Raw genomic sequence first — 22,220 nt, 5'->3', positions numbered from 1 at the left:
CGGAACCAAAGATCTTAAATTTGGACTCATCAGACCAAAACACAGACTTCCACTGGTCTAATGTCCATTCCTTGTGTTCTTTAGCCCAAACAAGTCTCTTCTGCTTGTTGCCTGACCTTAGCAGTGGTTTCCTAGCAGCTACTTTACCATGAAGGCCTGCTGCACAAAGTCTCCTCTTGACAGTTGTTGTAGAGATGTGTCTGCTGCTCGAACTCTGTGTGGCATTGACCTGGTCTCTAATCTTAGCTGCTGTTAACCTGCAATTTCTGAGGCTAGTGATTCGGATAAACTTATCCTCAGAAGCAGAGGTGACTCTTGGTCTTCCTTTCCTGGGGCGGACCTCATGTGAGCCAGTTTCTTTGTAGCGCTTGATGTTTTTTGCCACTGCACTTGGGGACACTTTCAAAGTTTGCCCAATTTTTCGGACTGACTGACCTTTATTTCTTAAAGTAATGATGGCCACTCGTTTTTCTTTACTTAGCTGCTTTTTTCTTGGCATAATAAAAATTCTAACAGTCTATTCAATAGGACTATCAGCTGCGTATCCACCAGACTGCTGCACAACACAACTGATTGTCCCAACTCCATATATAAGGCAAGAAATCCCACTTATTAAACCTGACAGGTCACACCTGTGAAGTGAAAACCAATCCCAGTGACTACCTCTTGAAGCTCATCAGGAGAATGCCAAGAGTGTGCAAAGCAGTCATCAAAGCAAAAGGTGGCTACTTTGAAGAACCTAGAATATACAACATAATTTCAGTTGTTTCACACTTTTTTGTTAAGTATATAATTCCTCATGTATTAAATCATAGTTTTGATGCCTTCAGTGTGAATGTACAATTTTCATAGTCATGAAAACACAGAAAAATCTTAAAATGAGGTGTGTCCAAATTTTTGATCTGTACTGTGTATATATATATATATATATATACAGTGGGGCAAAAAAGTATTTAGCCAGTCAGCAATAGTGCAAGTTTCACCACTTAAAAAGATGAGAGGCGGCTGTAATTTACATCATAGGTAGACCTCAACTATGGGAGACAAACTGAGAAAAAAAATCCAGAAAATCACATTGTCTGTTTTTTTAACATTTTATTTGCATATTATGGTGGAAAATAAGTATTTGGTCAGACACAAAATTTCATCTCAATACTTTGTAATATATCCTTTGTTGGCAATGACAGAGGTCAAACGTTTTCTGTAAGTCTTCACAAGGTTGCCACACACTGTTGTTGGTATGTTGGCCCATTCCTCCATGCAGATCTCCTCTAGAGCAGTGATGTTTTTGGCTTTTTGCTTGGCAACACGGACTTTCAACTCCCTCCAAAGGTTTTCTATAGGGTTGAGATCCGGAGACTGGCTAGGCCACTCCAGGACCTTGAAATGCTTCTTACGAAGCCACTCCTTCGTTGCCCTGGCGGTGTGCTTTGGATCATTGTCATGTTGAAAGACCCAGCCACGTTTCATCTTCAATGCCCTTGCTGATGGAAGGAGGTTTGCACTCAAAATCTCACGATACATGGCCCCATTCATTCTTTCATGTACCCGGATCAGTCGTCCTGGCCCCTTTGCAGAGAAACAGCCCCAAAGCATGATGTTTCCACCACCATGCTTTACAGTAGGTATGGTGTTTGATGGATGCAACTCAGTATTCTTTTTCCTCCAAACACGACAAGTTGTGTTTCTACCAAACAGTTCCAGTTTGGTTTCATCAGACCATAGGACATTCTCCCAAAACTCCTCTGGATCATCCAAATGCTCTCTAGCAAACTTCAGACGGGCCCGGACATGTACTGGCTTAAGCAGTGGGACACGTCTGGCACTGCAGGATCTGAGTCCATGGTGGCGTAGTGTGTTACTTATGGTAGGCCTTGTTACATTGGTCCCAGCTCTCTGCAGTTCATTTACTAGGTCCCCCCGCGTGGTTCTGGGATTTTTGCTCACCGTTCTTGCGATCATTCTGACCCCACGGGGTGGGATTTTGCGTGGAGCCCCAGATCGAGGGAGATTATCAGTGGTCTTGTATGTCTTCCATTTTCTAATTATTGCTCCCACTGTTGATTTCTTCACTCCAAGCTGGTTGGCTATTGCAGATTCAGTCTTCCCAGCCTGGTGCAGGGCTACAATTTTGTTTCTGGTGTCCTTTGACAGCTCTTTGGTCTTCACCATAGTGGAGTTTGGAGTCAGACTGTTTGAGGGTGTGCACAGGTGTCTTTTTATACTGATAACAAGTTTAAACAGGTGCCATTACTACAGGTAATGAGTGGAGGAAAGAGGAGACTCTTAAAGAAGAAGTTACAGGTCTGTGAGAGCCAGAAATCTTGATTGTTTGTTTCTGACCAAATACTTATTTTCCACCATAAAATGCAAAAAAAATGTTAAAAAAACAGACAATGTGATTTTCTGGATTTTTTTTTCTCAGTTTGTCTCCCATAGTTGAGGTCTACCTATGATGTAAATTACAGACGCCTCTCATCTTTTTAAGTGGTGGAACTTGCACTATTGCTGACTGACTAAATACTTTTTTGCCCCACTGTATATACATATATACAGAGATTCAAAAAAGAGGCAGCACTCCATTGTTAAAGTGAAAAAAAGTGGAAGGTTTTAATCAACCCACATAGCCGGGCGACGTTTCAGCTCCATCTGAGCCTTTTTCAAAAGGCTCAGATGGAGCTGAAACGTCGCCCGGCTATGTGGGTTGATTAAAACCTTCCACTTTTTTTCACTTTAACAATGGAGTGCTGCCTCTTTTTTGAATCTCTGTGAATCTGGTGCAATCGTTGGACTGGTTGCCTGGGGCCCTGCACCTGAAGATAAGTACAAGCGTTGTGCTGTTCCTTTTTTCCTACTATATACATATATATCCGTATAATAATCCCAGAAAGGACAAATCCTAAGGTTAGAAACCCTTAAATTATATAAGTATTTTCCACAGTGGCATTAAAGTGATTCAGTTTACATGCACTTGCACTTTTATGGGAACTTTTGAGTTTGTTACTATATGAGCTTCCAATATGCCTTTAATAACATCACTGTATGCTTTAGTCAATATTTCATTGTCCCTCACACTGTGGGCACTTGTTTTAATATATATTATATATTATCATGTGTTATTTTGTTTATTTAATAAAATATATTTTTTAATTATTATTTATTGGGTGTTCACTTTGCTCACCAAAACTTTTTTGTATAGCATTATTTGGTGGCAATTTTGATCGGATTAAAAAAATGTTAATTATGGCATAGTTAGTCTTTTTTTACAGAATTCAACATATGGGATGGAAATTGATACAGTTTTTTTTAATATGGTTGTTATGAACTTAGCGATACCAAATTTATTGGCTTGGACACTTTTTTGTGATTGATAGAGGAGTTGGCATCTCCATTTGTCCATACACAATAGAAAGAAAAGATGACCACTTTCAGATCAGAAGAAAATCAGACTGGAACCATAATATTGTTAAAATAAACCATTTTCACGTTCCTCATGCTGTAAACTATTTTCTCTTATTTATGTCACATGATATTAATGCATTGCAATGAATGAGGAATATGGTGGTTCAAAGTCCGCACTGCCCAAGGTTCCAAAACTGCAATCAGACATGAAGGTGAACCTCGATTATGTCACCGCTAGTCACTGATGCTGCGCTCTCAGCAGCTTATTCCTCAGTGGTCCTCAGCCTGGACAGTCGCATCTTGGCACTGTCCAGGTTGAAAACTGTTTATCCCCCAGACATGGATTACGGTGTGGGACAGAATGACGGACAGGTGAGGGATTTTGTTTTTTATTTTTGTTTTATTACAGAAGATGAGGGCTTTGATAGAATAGGCATTTGGTGAGTATAACTGTGTTTGTTATTTTTAAATAAAAATGGAAAAGTATGTTTTGTTTTATTTCTAATAAAGGACTTTCTTCTGGCTGTGTGTTTATTAACCATATAACTGTCATGATCTGCCTGGAGTTTCTGTTACGGTCCTTCTAGGGTTAATCCTATGTGGCCTCTCTTTGGTTTGGGGAGGGCTATAAGTAACCACACTGGCGCTATGCTAGTTGTCATTGATAAGTCCGTTCCTGGCTGAGTAGCTGACCCTTGTATACCTGTGTATATTGCCTGCTTCTGTACGATTGCTCTGTGTATGACCCGGTCTGTTTCCCATTTGATATTAGTCAGCTGATTCTGTACGTTCTGTGTTAACATGGTTCTACCCCGGCTAACGTCCCTGACTTCCCATTCGCCTGTTCCTCTGACACTGCATTGCGCTCTCTGGCTTATGACTCCTGGCTTGCTTCTTACCACTCTATTCATGTTACCCGCTTATTACCACGCTGCCATGTGGTCTGACCGCGGCTTTACTGACTATTCTCCCGGCTCTTTTGGGTCCCACTATCCCTGCTAGGAGTTTGGGACCTAGCTCCGCCCCCAGTCACTCCCCCAGTGGTAACGTGATTGCAGGTCCTGTTTATCCTGCAGCACACTTTCTCCTGTGTCCATATTCCACTGCAGGAGTCCCCAGGTTCCCCAGCACATCTTTGGACACGCGTGCAGACTCTGGTGGTGAGTCTGATACGGTGTCCATCACAATAACTATAGGACTAGTAATGGACAGGTGTCTTATAGACCCCACTCCATTACTAAGCCGTGGGCTTGATGTCACCTGACAATACTAAAGTGACATCAACCCCACAAATATGAACCCCACTTGCCACCGCTACAGGGCAAGTGGGGAGAGCCGGGCAAAGCACCAGATTAGCTGCGGACTGCTATTTTTATGCTTGGGGGGAAATATCCATGGCCCCTTACCAGCCTAAGAATACCAGCCCTCATCTGTCTGCTTTAGCAAAACTAGTTGTAAAAAATGGGGGGGGGGACACCACGCCATTTTAAAAAAAATTATTTAAATAATTTAAAAAAGTCAGAGTGGGGACCCCTCTATTCTTGATAACCAGCCTTTCTGAAGCCAGCCACTCCTGCTCTCGCTGTTATTAGCGGCAGCAGGAGTCAGCTGATGGAAGCAGTAGTCCCATCAGCCGACACCAGTAACCGGAGGTAAACTTATACCTCCGATCAAAGCTGCACGCTCACGCTGTCTGTTGACAGCGTGGGAACTGTGGCTGTCTGACCTGCTTTCACCTTTACATGCTTCTATAGGTATTGTGACTGTCACAAGCCTATCAGGTGAGCGTATCTATAATATCTTATACCACTTCGCTATCAGATAAGGCCCTATTTGTGCTTTTTGTCTCTCCAGCTTTATCGTTTGTTTTTATATTATATTAATAGTCACATTGCTTTACTGGATTTCAGATCCCTTTGGGAGCGTATTGGCAGATATGTACAAGGTGACGGTAGATTGGGTGCAGCGATACACTTCTCATTACGCCCACACACAAAAAGCATACTTTGTATAAAAAAAGGACATAGTTCATTGAGTTTTAGAAGTGGGTTGGTTATAAAATCTATTTCCATTCTATCGGTCCTGCACCTCTTCGGATTGTTGTACAGCATATTTTCATATGACATTAATAATTAACTATTTGAGGGGATTGTCTCATACAGACAACCCTTCTTAAATAGAATTCAGCCCGGTAATCACCTACTTACTGATCAGCTTATTACTGTCGAGTGATATTGTAATGTTGGATCAGTGGTCAGACATGACGGAAAGGCCTGTGAGGAGCTGTGGGAAGAAGTTGCATGTTGGAGCTGAACGCAGCTTGGATTGGAAGTTTAGCTTAGTGAGGCCTGGTGTGCTGGAATAGCTGCTGTGTTAGCAGATGGTCCTGGACTGATAGAGTTGTGCTGTGAAGGAGTAGGCCTGCAAGAGTTTAGTGCGGGCTGCTCTTTGACCAGTAATGACTGAAGTGTATCATCATCTCTAGTGTCTAACTCCTCAAGTCTACAGAGAGCTGCTGGAACAAATAAGCTGGTTGGGAACCAGTGTGGATGAGGGCTGTGAGCGCAAACCATGGAAAGACAGTAGTCAGGTACTGAAGATGGGAATCATTGAAGGGACCTGAAAAGTGGTATGAATGTGTGTGAGCTAGAGCTCTTGGAATTATGACCCTTAAAGGGGTTGTCTGGTCCAAATTAATAAGTCTGCAGTCACTCTTTGCAATATGCATACTCACGGCCAGCACCCGACTCGTGGGCGCAGCCTCGCTCCATACACTTATATGGAGCGAGGCCGTGCCCACTAGTCGGGTTCTGGCCAGGACTATGCATATTGCCAGAAACAGAAAAAGAAAGAAATGTCCAGCTTCACCGAGTCCGTAAAAAAGCTTTTTCTTTATTAACAAACTTTGAACATGGAGGATACAGACTTCAGCACAACCATATGGGCAAGAATCTCAACGCGTTTCTGGAGACTAGGCTCCCTTAATCATGACCATGGTGCCTAGTCTCCAGAAACGCGTTGAGATTCTTGCCCATATGGTTGTGCTGAAGTCTGTATCCTCCATGTTCAAAGTTTGTTAATAAAGAAAAAGCTTTTTTACGGACTCGGTGAAGCTGGACATTTCTTTCTTTTTCTGGATCTTGCACGCCTGGACACAGCGGGTCCGTGCTCCCGAGGTTTGGTTGCTGAATCACGGGTGAGCTGGTTTATGTTCCTTCATATTGCCAGAAACCAAAGAATCCCAGCTGCGCACAGTGCGTGCGCTGGGGGGGATTGATAAATCTGCAGTCACACAGAGTGACTGCAGAGTTATCATTTTGCACTGGACAACTCCTTTAAGAAACAGGAATCGTTGGCAAAATGACAGTGCTCAGTAATAGTGACGGAACCCTTCATACCAAGGAAGCCATAACACAAATAATGAGATGCTTGCAGACTGAAAGCATGTATAGACAGTGATAGAGGGAGGAGGGTTGTACAGACTGATCTCTACCTAATGAATATGGTTGAGAAAATGCTGTGCATGTGCTAGACAATCAAACAATCGCAGGTTCAAGTCCCCTACGGGGACTAATAAATACAGTAAGAAGTTTGAAAACATAAAAAAATAAAAATACACATACTTGATATCACTGACTCCATATAAGTCTGATATATCAAAATATAAAATTAATTAACCCAATTGGTAAACGCTGCAAACACAAACAAAATAAAAAGAGAAAATTGCGGTTTTGTGGTCGCAGCAATGCTGCAAAAAAATTAAATAAGCAATTAAAATATATCCCAAAATGTTGTTAATAAAGTTGTCTGTTCTCTCTATAAAAAAAACGTTCTCCTGTTTACCAGTACACAGTGAGGTAAAATGAATGGTGTCATTCAAAGGTACAGGTCGACCCACAAAAAACAAGCCCTCCTACTGCTATATGGATGGAAAAATAAAAAAAATATGGCTCTTGGAACAAGGGGAGGAAAAAATGAAAATGCAAATGTGAAAACTGTCTATGGTGGGAATGAGTTAAAGGGGTTGTCCAGGCCAACAGGATGTCTGCAGTCACTTTGTGTAGCTGTAGACTTATGAATCCTCCCAGCACAAGCATTGTGTGCTGCGGGGATTGACAGGTTTCTGAACCAGGACTGCAGGATATGTATGTGTTATACTTACTCCGGGACAGAGCCAATCCAGTGTGTATGCAAGTGTATGGAGCGAGGCCACGCCCACTAGACGAGCCCTGGCCCTGGTATGTACAACACATATATACCCTCCAGTATCGACTCAGAAACTGGCGGATCCCCGCAGCACATAGTGTGTGCACTAGGGGGATTCTTAAGTCACCAGTCACAAAAAGTGACTGTATACATCGATTTGGACCAGGCAACCCCTTTAAAATGAAAAAAATCCTATTACGGTATCTTACCTCTAATAAATCACCCCAAAGTTACACTTGCTGTCTTTCTCCTTTCTAACCTGTTACCGATTGCCTGTTGTCAGGTGTAATCCATCTCAGGCAGCAGACACTCAGAGATGAAATACAGGAAGTTGGGGCAGGTATTTGTCTCTTTACTCCTGCTCTCCTGTCTGTCAGTTAAAGAAGCCCACTCATGAACTTTTTTTCACTAAACTTGTGTATATGTGTATGTAGTGTAGTATGCGTGTGTGAATATACTCACTTACCACGGTCTTCAGTATCCAGTGCTGTTCTGCTCCTCTTCTCACTGGTTCTGATTCTCCAGACCACACTGCACTCTATGTGACCTGGAAGTGGCTTTTACCTCAGAATGAAGCTCCATAAGCTTACATTGTAAAATAGACTTCTGGGTCACATATAGAGAAGAGAATGATCCGGCTGGTCTGAAGAGTGGTTAAGTCACTGTGAAGAGGAGCTGAACGGTGCTGGACACCGGAGGAGGCAGCGGTAGGTGAGTATATTAACATACACACAAACTACCCTACATACAAATATACACAGAATTAGTCAAATAAGTTCAGGTGAGTGCTTCCTTAAAGCGAGTATAGCAGAAAATCCCAGCACTCAAGTGTTCTTCAATACTTTCGTATTTTCGCAAACTACCATGTCTAAGTTTCAGCATAGCAAATACAAGTGTAAACTTCAGCATTGGGATGTTCTTCAGCTTGCTCCAAGCCTTTTTCAACTACGAAAGCGGTTTACACTTATATTTGCGGTGCTGAAACAGATATTCCTGATCCAATTTAAAAAAATTGAACAAAGTAATGCGAGTCCCAGAATGTTATGCTGTACTGTGTGGAGAGTCGCCTACTTATCCACATGCACCACTGAGCTTGCAGAGCACCAACTGATTTATTGCATTGTCGGGTAAACAGGCAGGCAAACTACTGGATAGTGACAGATGCAGTGCTTGCTTGGAAGCGAAGGAAAGGAAGTGCCAGCACCAATATGACTGGTAGAAAGCATATAAAGGGACCACCCACTCATAAGGAGTGAGTAGAAAGTTACAGAGCATGAAAATCTGTCCAGTTTCTGGGCATATTAGGTATTTGCACAATAACCACAGAGGAGGCAGAAGGCAGCAAGAGCATGGTTTTCTACAGGTGATAGATATTCTATGAGTCTAATAATAAATGTAATTGAGTTTACTTGTGTACTTACCACTGATTGTGTTGCACGTGTAGAGGATGTAGAAGAAGGAGTTATGGTTATTGAGCTGGTCACTTTATTTGTTGCAGGTCTCGTTGATATATTAGTCTTTGGAGATCTAAGTACGGTACCAGTCGATACTTCCTTATTTTCTGCACCAACATTTAAAGGTCTAACAGTTATGACTGGTGTACCTTCTGAGGAGCTCCCAGGGTTTCTCTTAAATTGAGAACCTAAATGAATATGGATTTTGTTATCTTCTGTTGTAATTATATTTGCATTGGAATTGAATTTTCTTATTGGTGTTGGCACAGTTTGTTTTTCAGGAGTAACTTTAAACACAGCACGTCCCATTGTCATTTCTTGTGCATCAGGTGACACAGATATCTCTGGAGGGGCAGCAGATGTTGATACAGTAACTATCTGGATTGGGGAGGTAGGCCTTTCTCCAAAGTTGCTTCTGCCAGTTTCTGAATTTTTTTCCCTTGAAAAAGTTGTTATTGTAACAGGAGACATAGACCTTTCTGGTGATACAGGGCTGTCTAAACCTTTTCCTTTCTGTGTCGTGACACCTGGAGAAGGAATAATTGTAATCCGTGGTTTCTGAGTCCCTAAGGTTGGTATTACTGTTGTGCTTGAAAAGAAGTCCTCTGCAGGTGGACTTGTTATTTCTAAAGTAGCTGTGCTGTTTTCATGGTCTGGTGTTACTCTTATATGTAAAGGTTGACCCTGTTTTGGGGAAAGGAACACTTCATTAGGGCGTCCTGGGCTGGGACTTGGACGAACTGCTCTTTCTGGAGTGACTGTGGTCCCAGGAGAGCCATTTTCCCTTTTTTTCATCCAGGGAATCCATGATTTTCTTATATTTATTTCATTAGAGGCAGGTGTATACGTTTCCAAAACAGCTGACCTCTCTGTAGGTTTTTTAAGTCCAACCTGTCGTAAATTGCTCATAATATGGTTTTCCTCTTGGAAAGATTTTCTGATAAACACAGCTGGGGTCTCTTCCTCAACCATCTCATTACTTATTGCATCTGTCTGGACTGCTGTAGATGTTACAGGGACATCTACCATTCTTCTTCCATTCATGCTTGGTCTTATAGCTCGACTGTATCGTTTTGAAAGCTCTAGCTCTTTTGTCAAATTCAGCACATCTTGCCCCATATTTTTATTTTTACTTTCTTCCTCTATGAACCTTTTTTGAAGAACGGAATAGTCAACCTGTAGTTGTGAAAGTTGATCTTCCTTGTTCATCATATCATGAATCTTCTCTTTTAATGCTTGAACTTCTGCTCTCAAGTCTCTGTTTTTAGCCTCCTCTACTCTTATTCGATTTCGAAGTTCAGCCTCTTGACTAACAGCTTCTCCTTTCTCAATAGCTTTATTTTTTGCTATCTGACTTTTCAGCTCCTCAAGCTGAAGAGACAAGAAATTTGCTCTGTCTTGCTCAGTTCTATATTTCCTTTCCAATTGATCATATTCATCTTCTGTCTTCATCAAGTCTCCTTCTACCACTTCAAGTTGCTGTAGTCGATTCCTGAGTCTCTCTATTTCCAAAATTAACTCTTTTGTCCTGTTGTCTTCCTGATGTACAGATTCAAAACTTCTTTTAGCTCTACTTCGCGCTGCTTCTCTTTCCGTTGCCTCCATGCTTTCTACTGTTTTCATCAGCAGGTTTACTCTACAGCTTAATTCACAATTTTTCTCTTCCTCACTTTTTAGCTTGTTTATTGACTCATCTCTTTCTTTTGTCAAGTTGTAAAATTTTTCTTCCATCTCTGACTTCAATTTCAAAAGATTTTTGCTTTCATCTATAAGTTTTTCTGTAACTTCCATAACTTTACCTTGCTCGATCTTTAAACACTTGTTTAGATCATTCACCTTTCCTTCTTCTAATTTTATTTTTTCCATTATGATTTTTCTTTCATCAACAAGCATAACAGTGAAACTTTTTAACTTTGTTAAGTCATCTTTCAAACTATGCTCAGTCTTTTCAAGTTTTCCTTCAACTGACTCTAGTTCTTTAATTCGAGCTTTAACCAGTTCTACCTCCTTAATTAAATCCCTCGTTTGGGCTTTTTCTTTATCCAACTTGACATAAAGCTGAGAGCATTCTGACTTGCTTTTCATAAAGGCTTCCTCTAATTTTTCTAATTCTGACATTCTTTTTTGCAGTTTCTCTACCTCCAACTTCAGTTCCTTACTGTGATGTTCTTCCTCATGGAGTTTATTTTGCAGTTCTCTACATTGAGATTCTGTCTTTGTTATTTCTTCATCTTTCCCTTCCATTTCTAAAACTCGCTTTCTTAAATTTTCCACTTCTGCCATTAAGCTTGAGTTCCCACATTCTCCTTTGGCAATTTTTTCTCTTAGTTCTTTCAACTCATCATCAGCTTTTTGAAGGTTTCTATTTACATCTTCCAATTCTTCAATTTTACGATTAAGACCCACCAACTTAAGTCGTAGCTGACGGTTATTAGATTCTTGAGTAGCAAGTTTTGCAGTCATCTCCTCATGCTCTTGAGAATATTTTAATGTTTTGTGTTCAATATCCAATTCCAGTTTAACAACCTTTTGGCTGTCCTCATTGGCTTTGGCACAAACTGATTTGATTTTTGAATCTACTTCTTGGAGTTCTTGAGTGAGGTCTTGTATCTTCTGACTTTGTTGCCCAAGTTGTTCAATATGCAGTTGTCTCTCATCTACAAGCATCAGTGCAAATGACTTAAGCTTCACTAGTTCATCTCTAACTTTATTCAATCGCTTGTTATATTCTTTGTCTTTCCGCACTTGATAAGCTTTCTCCTGTTCCAATAACTTCTTTAACCTGTAAAACCCCAAAAATGTTTGTTTACAAAAAATATATATTTTTCACCATTTTAAATAGAAATATTCAAGTGCCACATGTTGGTATTATGTGGCCACTGTATGCAGGCAATTGTCATTAGAATGCTATGTGTTAGTATTTCAGTGTTGAAGTTGAGTCGTAAGACTGAGGTTTTAACAATGAATACTAATTAACAAAATCCTTATTTTCCCCTAAAACAATATTGCTTAATGCTATTAAATTTTTGCATTCAAACTTTGTAGAAGTTAAAACATGTTTGATACCATATTTTTTTTACAAGAAGCATTATTAAAAATAAAACAATAATAAAATTAGGTAATATCACAAAGGTTTATTCAGCTTCACTCAATTCTGGGGAGTTTTACATGATAGACGTATATGAGATAAAAGTTTTTGGAGTTCAGTAAGTCTGAACACTGAAACCACCACTCGTCCCAAATCAATATTAAGACAAATGACCTTAGGACTGGTGGTGGGCCCATGCTTTACCCCTTCTATATGAGCCAGAATTGAGATTCACTCTCAAAGCACAATTCCTAATCAGGTGGGCTGCAGATTTTCATTAGATATCTCATACTACAATGAATGTTGTAGCAAAATATTACACTTTGTGTTTCACATCTGGTACGCTGTTCTGACTAGTAAAAAAACAGTTTACTGACCCAGGTAAAAAGATCCATTATGATCTTGTTGATACAGGAACCATTACACCAGGGCAAACATGACCCCAGTCAGTGTAAAAAAAAATGTGGAGCAGATTTACCAGTCAAGATATACTAGAATCCTGCCTCAAATTGAGGCCAAGTTCTGGTGGCCGTGTCGTGTGCCACATTTATTGTTTATACTTTTTTTGTGTTGCAGAGGCTTCTTGCGAAAAGGCCAGGTATAAGATGCACTAAAATATTGGTGGAGAAAAAAAAGCCAGTCTCAAAAGAAGCTGAAAGGCGGTATATAACTAGACAAATGTGTAAAGACATCATCCAGCATGAACCACTGGGATAAATTTGGCATATTTCCAGACTGTTTGCACTGTCTATAAATTGACAGGGTTAGTAAATGTGTCTCATTGAGTTAAAGCATCTTGTATGAATCCCTTCATATGGGGCTCTAAATGCCTTTTCCACCTCCAAATAAATTAACGGTAATGCAATGTAACAATTCATAAGCATACATCCACAATGAGTTAGTCAAATCACCAATGCCAACAATACATAAAGATTAATTATTAACCCCTTGGCATTATAGCTACCCATGACAATTATGCACTAGCTTCACCCGTCTAGGCTACAGTGTAATCTACAATTCGATTTGGTTCATCCCCCTTCATCCCAACGTCTCCACCATCCTCACGGCGTCCAGAAGGTCTTTATGTGATCACACTGCCAAACAGCTAGAAAGGACTCGGTGGACAAAAGAGCTCACTCTTGTTCACGAGCAGCATGTCTTAAAGTGAACCATTTCTGGACTCTCCTTACCTTTGCAGATAGTTTACCAGACCTGGCTATTCTCCTCGGAAACCTTAACAAGACTTTCTCTGGCTTCGCTTCTCTAGGGAATTTGCCAACACATTCCAAACATGTCATGAGGATAATAAAAGGTGACTGCTGTGCATGAAAGCTGGGACCACTGGTGATGTCATCCCTCCTTACATGCTTCATTATTGTGCACATCCACTCCACTCATTGTGAGGGGTGGAGCACCAAAAAAAGCCCAAACACAAGGAAAACACAAACTTCCCTACAACACATGAAAAATAACAAATAATGTCAGCCATGGTGAAACAAGTCAACTCTGCAAAGAGAAATGCGTTCTAGCATCTTGTAGTATGTAAGTCAGTGTAAGTGTAGGCGGACTATAACTTCTGTGCTGTACTGCATTTATGACATAGTGCAATACTAAGGTATACAAGTATTATATCTTCTTTATATATAGATTTTTTCCACATAGCTATTATATACCAGTTTGTGTTATAATATGTTACTGATGTATATGATTACTATAAATATTCCAATATACTAGTATAATAAAATTGAAGATGGTAGATTGAAGACTTTTGCTGATGGCATGGAAAACACCATTCATAGGTTTAAACTGTGTCATGTTAGGGCAGGGATTTGTCATACAAATCCTAGTGGGGGCTTATTGCTGTCTGGAAAGTGGGGGTGGAGAAAGTGACAATAGAAGTCAGTATTGTGTCTGATTTGTGTAATGATGCGCGGCTAATAACCCGCACATACTTCATGTCCATGTAATCCGCATGTTGTGTTTCAATACTAGGAAAACGTAACACATAATACATACTGTAGAGACGATTGTGCGGTAAGACAACGACTAGCATCAATTCTTTGTTTCCCCCCTAGACTTCACAAAGAGGGCTATCTTCCTGCAAGGCACCCAAGCTGCAGCAAGGGAGGCATCCGTCACCTCCATCACACATACAGCCAATGGGAGGTTAGAGCTCAACCCTGCTGAAGCCTCCACATGCAAAAGCCCCCTCCTGCAGAGGAAGGGTTAATGCCAAAACAAACTGCAGGTTCCATTCAGATGATGTAGAGGGAGCAGTTCTGGAAGAAGATTGACTAAAAGCAGTAAGAAAGCAATCACTTCAGAGTTTTGGTGGTCTGCCAGCCAGGGACAATTAACTAGTTCATTACCCATGAAGAAAATCCCCATATGTAAAAAGGCAGCCTCAAGTAAATAGTGCAAGTAACGCTACGATTTGACAGACGTGGCAAAATATTATTGTAAGATGTTACATATCCAGGAAGGTGGAGTAACTACAGATCTACGTAGAGAAGGATATTTTATAATAACTATATTCTGTCTTGACTTCGTAACAGTTTTTACTAGACTCCATATCAGAATCTGAGGCATCACACAGTTAAGTCGCTTCAAGGCACTGTCTTTTCTCGGAAGCCTTAGATGAAATACCACATGACGTTATTTATAGCTAATCCCACCAGAGAGTAGAAGACTTGACAGTTCTGAAATACATCCAGTTTTCTTTTAAGAGAAGTTTGGATCCCAACCAGAAATGGCAAATGTCACTTTAAATAAACCCAAGAATGCTCATTCGAAGACCTTGCGGATTCTTACAGTTCTAAAGTATATGGTTTGTTATCGTGTTTTCCACCGATGCCTAGAAACATCACCATGTATGTGACACGCTGGTATTCTAAATCGGGCAGGCTAAGATATTGGCTACTTTTCGTTTTCTTTGTAATCTAACACAGACCAAGTAATTACCATCTCCAATAAAATTGCTACATTTTTGGACACAATTCATGAACAAGTTTAGACTGAATACTAGCGTGAAACATCACATACTTTATGCCCAACAAACTTATATAAAAAGTGTACTCGAAATTGTTTTTAAAAAATGTGTAAAGCTCAGGTGGGATGGGGCTTGACCAAGTGCACCACAAAAGTGGTGAAAATGACAACAAACGTACACTGGTTCTTGGCAGTCTACACTTCCGGCAGTGGCGCACAGCAGTTGAAAGATGCAGAAGTCTCTTAATAAATTTGGTGCATCTTATTTAGCACTTCCTTCATTAACATCGATATTTAATCAGGGCCCAAGTGTTCCTTTAATTTGGGCGTACAACTTTATGTATAACAGAGTTGCCTATTATTTTATTTTACATTAGATGGCTAGAAGTAGTTAAAGGGGCTGTCCACTACTAGGACAACTCCTTCTTGATCAAAATGTATGTCCCCTTCATAAAACAATAAAGCTTATACCCGCCTCTTGTGATGGTTCTGTTCCTGCGATGTCGGCACTCTCTCTCACCAGGGCTCTTGCGCTGCGTTGTGACACGTGACCCCAGCGCCCAATCAGCGATGGTGTCACTGTCACCGCCTTCGGACGAATCGAACCTGAAGAGGATATCCAGGCTGCAGCTGATCTTGGACTTCTTCATGCTCAGTTCGACAGGAGGCGGAAACAGTGACGCCAGCGCTGATTGAGCGCCGGTGTCACGTGTCACAACAACAGCATCGGAGGCTCGGGAGGAGTTCCGACACCGCGAGAACAATGCCAGCATGGGAGGTGAGTATAAGAGCTTTATCGGGGCCAAGCGAGGGATATGACAAGAAGCTGTCGAATTAGTGGACAACGTCTCTTAAAGACAATCTCTAAACAGGTGTAGTAAACAGTGGAGAGACTGCTTTATCCATAGATGCTTTATACCATCTGGAGTACAATTCTTTTTTTGTAGTGGAAGTATAATACAGAAATACATCACACAAACTGCAGACACACAGATGAAATATGAATATTTCAAAAAGAACCTGAAGACCCACCTCTTCCGGCAAGCCTACAACCTGCAGTAACCACCGATCGACCAAACCGCTGCATGACCAGCTCTATCCTTACCTACTGTATTATCACCCATCCCTTGTAGATTGTGAGCCCTCACGGGCAGGGTCCTCCATCCTTCTGTACCAGTTGTGACTTGTATTGTTCAAGATTATTGTACTTGTTTTTATTATGTATACCCCTCCTCACATGTAAAGCGCCATGGTGCTATAATAATAATAACAATAATAATAATATGTATTTGTGTGTTTTTACCAAATACAATACATTACAGGCTGCCAATTTTTATGTGTCAGATGAAATTCATTGCTTTACATTCACTACAAAATGTTACCATCACAGCACTATCATACATAATTGTAATATTTGGTGTCATTGTAACATTCTATAGTGAATGTAATAAAATTAGGATAACTGGACTAGAAAATTGGCATACATATTGCACTGTACAAAAGTTGTGTGAAACAAATTCTGCAATGTAATAATGTTTTCAAAACTAGAAGTGTTAATAGTTTTATTTTTATTAATTAATAGAATGCAAAGTGAATGAACCAAAGAGAAATCTAAATTAAATCAATTTATTGATATATTCCCACTCCTTACCTTCAAAACGGCATCAGTTCTTCTAGTTACTTGGAGATAGTTTTTGAAGGAACTCAGCAGGAAAGTTATTCCAAACATCTTGGAGAACTAACCACAGATCTAAACTTACACAAATCTTTTTATGTGTTCATGTAATCTGAGGGAGACCCAAAGATGTTGCAATCAGAGTTTTGTGGTGGCCGTATCATCACTTCCAGAACTCCTTGTTTATACATTGATGCAGTTTTGAATGCAAAAGGTGGTAAAAAAAAAACAAGGATTGGATTTAGATTTTTCTTTTGTTCATTCACTTTGAATTTTCTTAAATTCTACAAACAATCTATTAACGCTTCTATTTTTGAAAGCATTCTTCTCTAAGTTCTCTGTGGTTCAACATCTACCTGTGTTTCCAATGGTAGAACTGATGGTTTCTTATGGATCCTGCACTTACCGTACATATTTTCCTAAAGAGAAACGTAAAAAAAAAAATCTGCTATTACTCAGAGTTTGTATATTTTTAAGTTAACATTTAGAAAATTTAAGGCCCATTTAAAGGGACCACTTTCAGCAAGAAAATAATGCTGATCGACTATATACAGGTGGCTGGCATACAGTTAGGTCCATATATATTTGGACAGAGACAACATTTTTCTAATTCTGGTTATAGACATTACCACAATGAATTTTAAACAAAACAATTCAGATGCAGTTGAAGTTGAGACTTTCAGCTTTCATTTGAGGGTATCCAGATTTAAATTGGATGAAGGGTTTAGGAGTTTCAGCTCCTTAACATGTCCCACCCTGTTTTTATTGGGACCAAAAGTAATTGGACAATTAACTACAAGGCTATTTCATGGACAGGTGTGGGCAATCCCTTCGTTATGTCATTCTCAATTAAGCAGATAAAAGGCCTAGAGTTGATTTGAGGTGTGGTGCTTGCATTTGGAAGGTTTTGCTGTGAAGTAAACATGTAGTCAAAGGAGCTCTCCATGCAGGTGAAACAAGCTTTCGTTAAGCTGCGAAAACAGAAAAAAAACAGCTGAGAAATTGCCACAAGATTTGGAGTGGCAAAATCTACAGTTTGGTACATCCTGAGAAAGAAAGAAAGCACTGGTAAACTCATCTATGCAAAAAGACCTGGGCGCCCATGGAGGACAACAGTGGTGGATGATCGCAGAATAATCTCCATGGTGAAGAGAAACCCCTTAACAACAGCCAACCAAGAGAACAACACTCTCCAGGAGTTAGGCGTATCAATATCCAAATCTACCATAAAGAGAAGACTGCATGAAAGTAAATACAGAGGGTTCACTGCACGGTGCAAGCCACTCATAAGCATCAAGAATAAAAAGGCTAGACTGGGCTTTGCTAAAAAACATCTAAAAAAGCCAGCACAGTTCTGGAAGAATATTGTTTGGACAAATGAAACCAAAAGCAACCTCTACCAGAATGATGGAAAGAGAAAAGTATGGCGAAGGCGTTGTACAGCTCATGATCCAAAGCATACCACATCATCTGTAAAACATGGCAGAGGCAGTGTGATGGCTTGGGCATGCATGGCTGCCAGTGGCACTGGGTCACTAGTGTTTATTGATGATGTGACACAGGACAGAAGCAGCCAAAGGAATTCTGAGGTATTCAGAGACATACTGTGTGCTCAGATCTAGCCAAATGCAGCAAAACTGATTGGTCATTGTTTCATACTACAGATGGACAATGACCCAAAACATAAAGCCAAAGCAACCCAGGGGATTATTAAAGCAAAGAAGTGAATATTCTTGAATGGCCAAGTCAGTCACCTGATCTCAACCCAATTGAGCATGCATTTCATTTGTTAAAGACTAAACTTCAGACAGAAAGGCCCACAAACAAACAGCAACTGAAAACCACAGCAGTGAAGGCCTGGCAGAGCATCAAAAAGGAGGAAACACAGCGTCTGGTGATGTCCATGAGTTCAACACTTCAGGCAGTCATTGCCACCAAAGGGTTTTCAACCAAGTACTAAAAATGAACATTTTATTTAAAATTATTAAATCTGTCCAGTTACTTTTGGTCCCTTTAAAAACAGGGTGGCACATGTTAAGGAGCTGAAACTCCTAAACCATTCATCCAATTTTAATGTGGATACCCTCAAATGAAAGCTGAAAGTCTGAACTTCAACTGCATCTGAATATGTTTTGTTTAAAATTAATTGTGGTAATGTCTATAACCAAAATTAGAAAAATGTTGTCTCTGTCCAAATATATATGGACCTAACTGTATCTGTATCATTACAGAACATTTGTTAACCCAATCATTTTGTCTTCATGCAACATAGATGTAGTCAGCATCACATCCTCTGTTTACATGGGGCTGACGTGGAATCTGTCACCATGTTTTTGCTACCTCATGTGGGAGCTGTATAATGTAGGATAAGAGACCCTGATTCCAAGGAGGTATCACCTACATATCTGGGTGCAGCAGTTGTGACACAATCAGAATTCTTAGGCTACGTTCACATTAGCGTTGTGCGGGGCAGCGTCGGGCGCAGCCGCGGCGACACATGCGTCATGCGCCCCTATATTTAACATGGGCGCATGGACATGCGTTGTCTTGCGTTTTGTGAGGCATGCGTCATTTTGGCGCAACTGTCAGGGCGCAGAGGACACTGCATGATGCAGTTTTTTCTGCGCCAAAAATCATGCAAAAATGAACGCATGCCTCACAAAAAGTTGCGGTGTGCATGCATTTTTGCATGCGTTGTGCGTTGCGTCGCCGACGCTGCCCCGCACAACGCTAATGTGAACGTAGCCTTAGATGTAGCAGAGCTCATAAAGCTGCCCCACTACACTACAGCGTTCTGTGTACTATTGACACTAAACTGCTTATCAGAGGAGGGGGTCTGGTAGGTCCAGAAATTTGTAAGCTGTAGTGATAATCATCTGGTGATAAAGCCTTAATTATAAGCAGCACAAAGCCAAAAAAAAGTGTCACATTTCTGAAATCGATGTTTTACCCCCTATCTGGATCGCCCCCAGACACAGGGCCACGCGTTTCGGTACCGGGCCTCTCTGGTTCGGTTCGGAGGCTGTCACGGTGGCTAGACCCGGTCCGCGACCCTGCTAAGGGGCGTCCAATGAAAGTAGTAAAGCAGTCTGTCAGGGGTTCGTGACGCCACCTGTGGTGTTCGGTCAGGGTGACCGACGCTGCTGTGGGGTCCTCTGGGGTGATGGAATGGCAGCCAGATGGTATACCTTCCCACAGGTGAAGTATGTCCCCAGGGCTTCCCAGTGGTGTAGGTGGATGGCGATGGTGTAAAGCGCAGTCAATAATGAGGACACAAGGTTGCAATCTCTTTACCTCTTTACTGAAGGCTTCAGGATCCTCAATCCAGAGTACGTTTAACAGGGCTCTCAGAGACCGGCCGGTCCGATGGGCACATCCAGAGTTTCCTTCGCAGATGGAAATCGTTGCCTACCACTAGCGCCTGTGTGTTGTAGTCCTACCCTGCTGAGCATTCGGAATAGTCCTCACAACTGCTGTTCTCGTTCGTTCGTTCTCTACAGCTCTCTCTCTCTCTCGTTCTTTGGTTCCAGATGTTACTAGTTTCTAACGTCCCCCAGGTATGTTATGGCTAGGACGCCACCCGTATGACGGGAAGGCTTGGAGGTCTTCCGGGACCCTAGAGACGCCCCTCTCCCAATCTTACCCCCTATGTCTTCGTAGGTGTAGTAAGGTAGACAGCCAACCTATGATTAACTGTCCAGCGGAGTTTGAAGTAAGGCCTGAAGTCAGATACTCCTACGGTGTTCCGGCCACCGACTACGCGCCTCTGTAAGATGTTGCCTCTCTCTCTCGGCACGACTCTTACTGGCTCTCCTTTGTGCTTGATCTCGTTTACACGGTTCCACAGTATCCTTCCCTTCGTGTCTCTTTCTTAGGATACCGCCGCAGGGTGTGCAGGCGCGGTTCCCGTTACGTTCTGTTCTGTTCGCTAGGCACCTGCCAGTTTCCCACGCCTGACAGGGACCCCCCTGTGCCTTCTCCCTGCAACACCCCCTGCCACGGGATGTTGCCTGAATCCAACCCAGTCAGCTTCTCACTAACTTCCTCCCCAGCCCTTAGTTTTACCAGTGTGAGGAGTGGCCCAATAAATAAAGCCTTTTTCTCCCCCTAGTGGCCGGAGTGTGAAGTGTAATGTGTTCTGGTGATACCTGGTCAGGAGAACTCCTTAGTGCCATCAGACGTACCGCTACTCCTGCAACGACCAGGTCTCTGGGGCGCTGCATATCTCCTTTAGATTACACAGAAAAAACTGCTGACAGATTACCTTAATTCTGATTTAAATGACTTGCCAAAAATAATCCAGTCACCAAAAAACTCTTTCATCTGTTGATCGATCACCTGTTTAGCGGACCAATAAACAGGACTAAACTTTCAGAATTCTTCAAATGGAACGTTCCTGTATTGTTTCATCTTTGTAACAGCTATTGGCCATTATCTTGATCATACTTTTTAAGCCACAGCAGGAAATGTGTCAGCTGAGTGGTAAGAAGTGGTGGTTTTAAGTGGAGATGGGCAAACACGAACAGTAGAGTTCAGGATCCGTACCGGACACCTAATGTTCAGGCACAGACCCCGAAACCTGACTTCACCAGGAAGTATGTGTAACATTAATACCACCAGTTAGAGATCTGTGGTTGTCACATTGTCAGATAACATTGTGAGCCCACAGCTGTGACCGGAGATAAAAAGTTTACCTTGGGCAATAACCCAAAAAACAAGAACGAGCTCTGAGACGTGGGAACTCTGTTGACCGCAATCCCTAATCCTAACCAACCACACTAGAGGCAGCCGTGGATTGCACCTAACGCTACCTATGCAACTCGGCACGGCCTGAGAAACTGGCTAGCCTGAAGATAGAAAATAAGCCTACCTTGCCTCAGAGAAATACCCCAAAGGAAAAGGCAGCCCCCACATATAATGACTGTGAGTAAAGATGAAAAGACAAACGTAGAGATGAAATAGACTTAGCAAAGTGAGGCCCAACTTTCTGAACAGAGCGAGGATAGGAAAGGTAACTTTGCGGTCAACACAAAACCCTACAAAAACCACGCAAAGGGGGCAAAAAGACCCTCCGTACCGAACTAATGGCACGGAGGTACACCCTCTGCGTCCCAGAGCTTCCAGCAAGCAGAAAAAACAAATAGACAAGCTGGACAGAAAAAAAACAGCAAACAAATAGCAAAGAGGAACTTAGCTATGCAGAGCAGCAGGCCACAGGAACGATCCAGGAGGAAACAGGTCCAATACTAGAACATTGACTGGAAGCCAGGATCAAAGCACTAGGTGGATTAAATAAGGTAGCACCTAACGACTTCACCATATCACCTGAGGAAGGAAACTCAGAAGCCGCAGTACCACTTTCCTCCACCAACGGAAGCTCACAGAGAGAATCAGCCGAAGTACCACT

At 41.5% G+C, this 22,220-nt stretch overlaps 1 protein-coding gene across 5 annotated transcripts in view; it reads right to left on the bottom strand.

The window, feature by feature from the left end:
* FILIP1 (filamin A interacting protein 1) overlaps positions 1 to 22,220 on the bottom strand; it is a 214,813-nt gene that overhangs the window by 5,870 nt on the left and 186,723 nt on the right. For all 5 annotated transcript variants that reach the window (XM_069726536.1, XM_069726538.1, XM_069726534.1 and 2 more), the window contains one exon: positions 9,030 to 11,844. In XM_069726536.1, the coding sequence (XP_069582637.1) occupies positions 9,030 to 11,844 (2,815 nt within the window). The remainder of the gene's footprint in view (positions 1 to 9,029; positions 11,845 to 22,220) is intronic.

This window comes from Ranitomeya imitator, chromosome 5, assembly GCF_032444005.1.
Source record: "Ranitomeya imitator isolate aRanImi1 chromosome 5, aRanImi1.pri, whole genome shotgun sequence".
NCBI classification, from domain to species: Eukaryota; Metazoa; Chordata; class Amphibia; order Anura; family Dendrobatidae; genus Ranitomeya; species Ranitomeya imitator.
The sequence above is the reverse complement of the archived record's forward strand: the minus strand, read 5'-3'. Positions and strand labels throughout refer to the sequence as shown.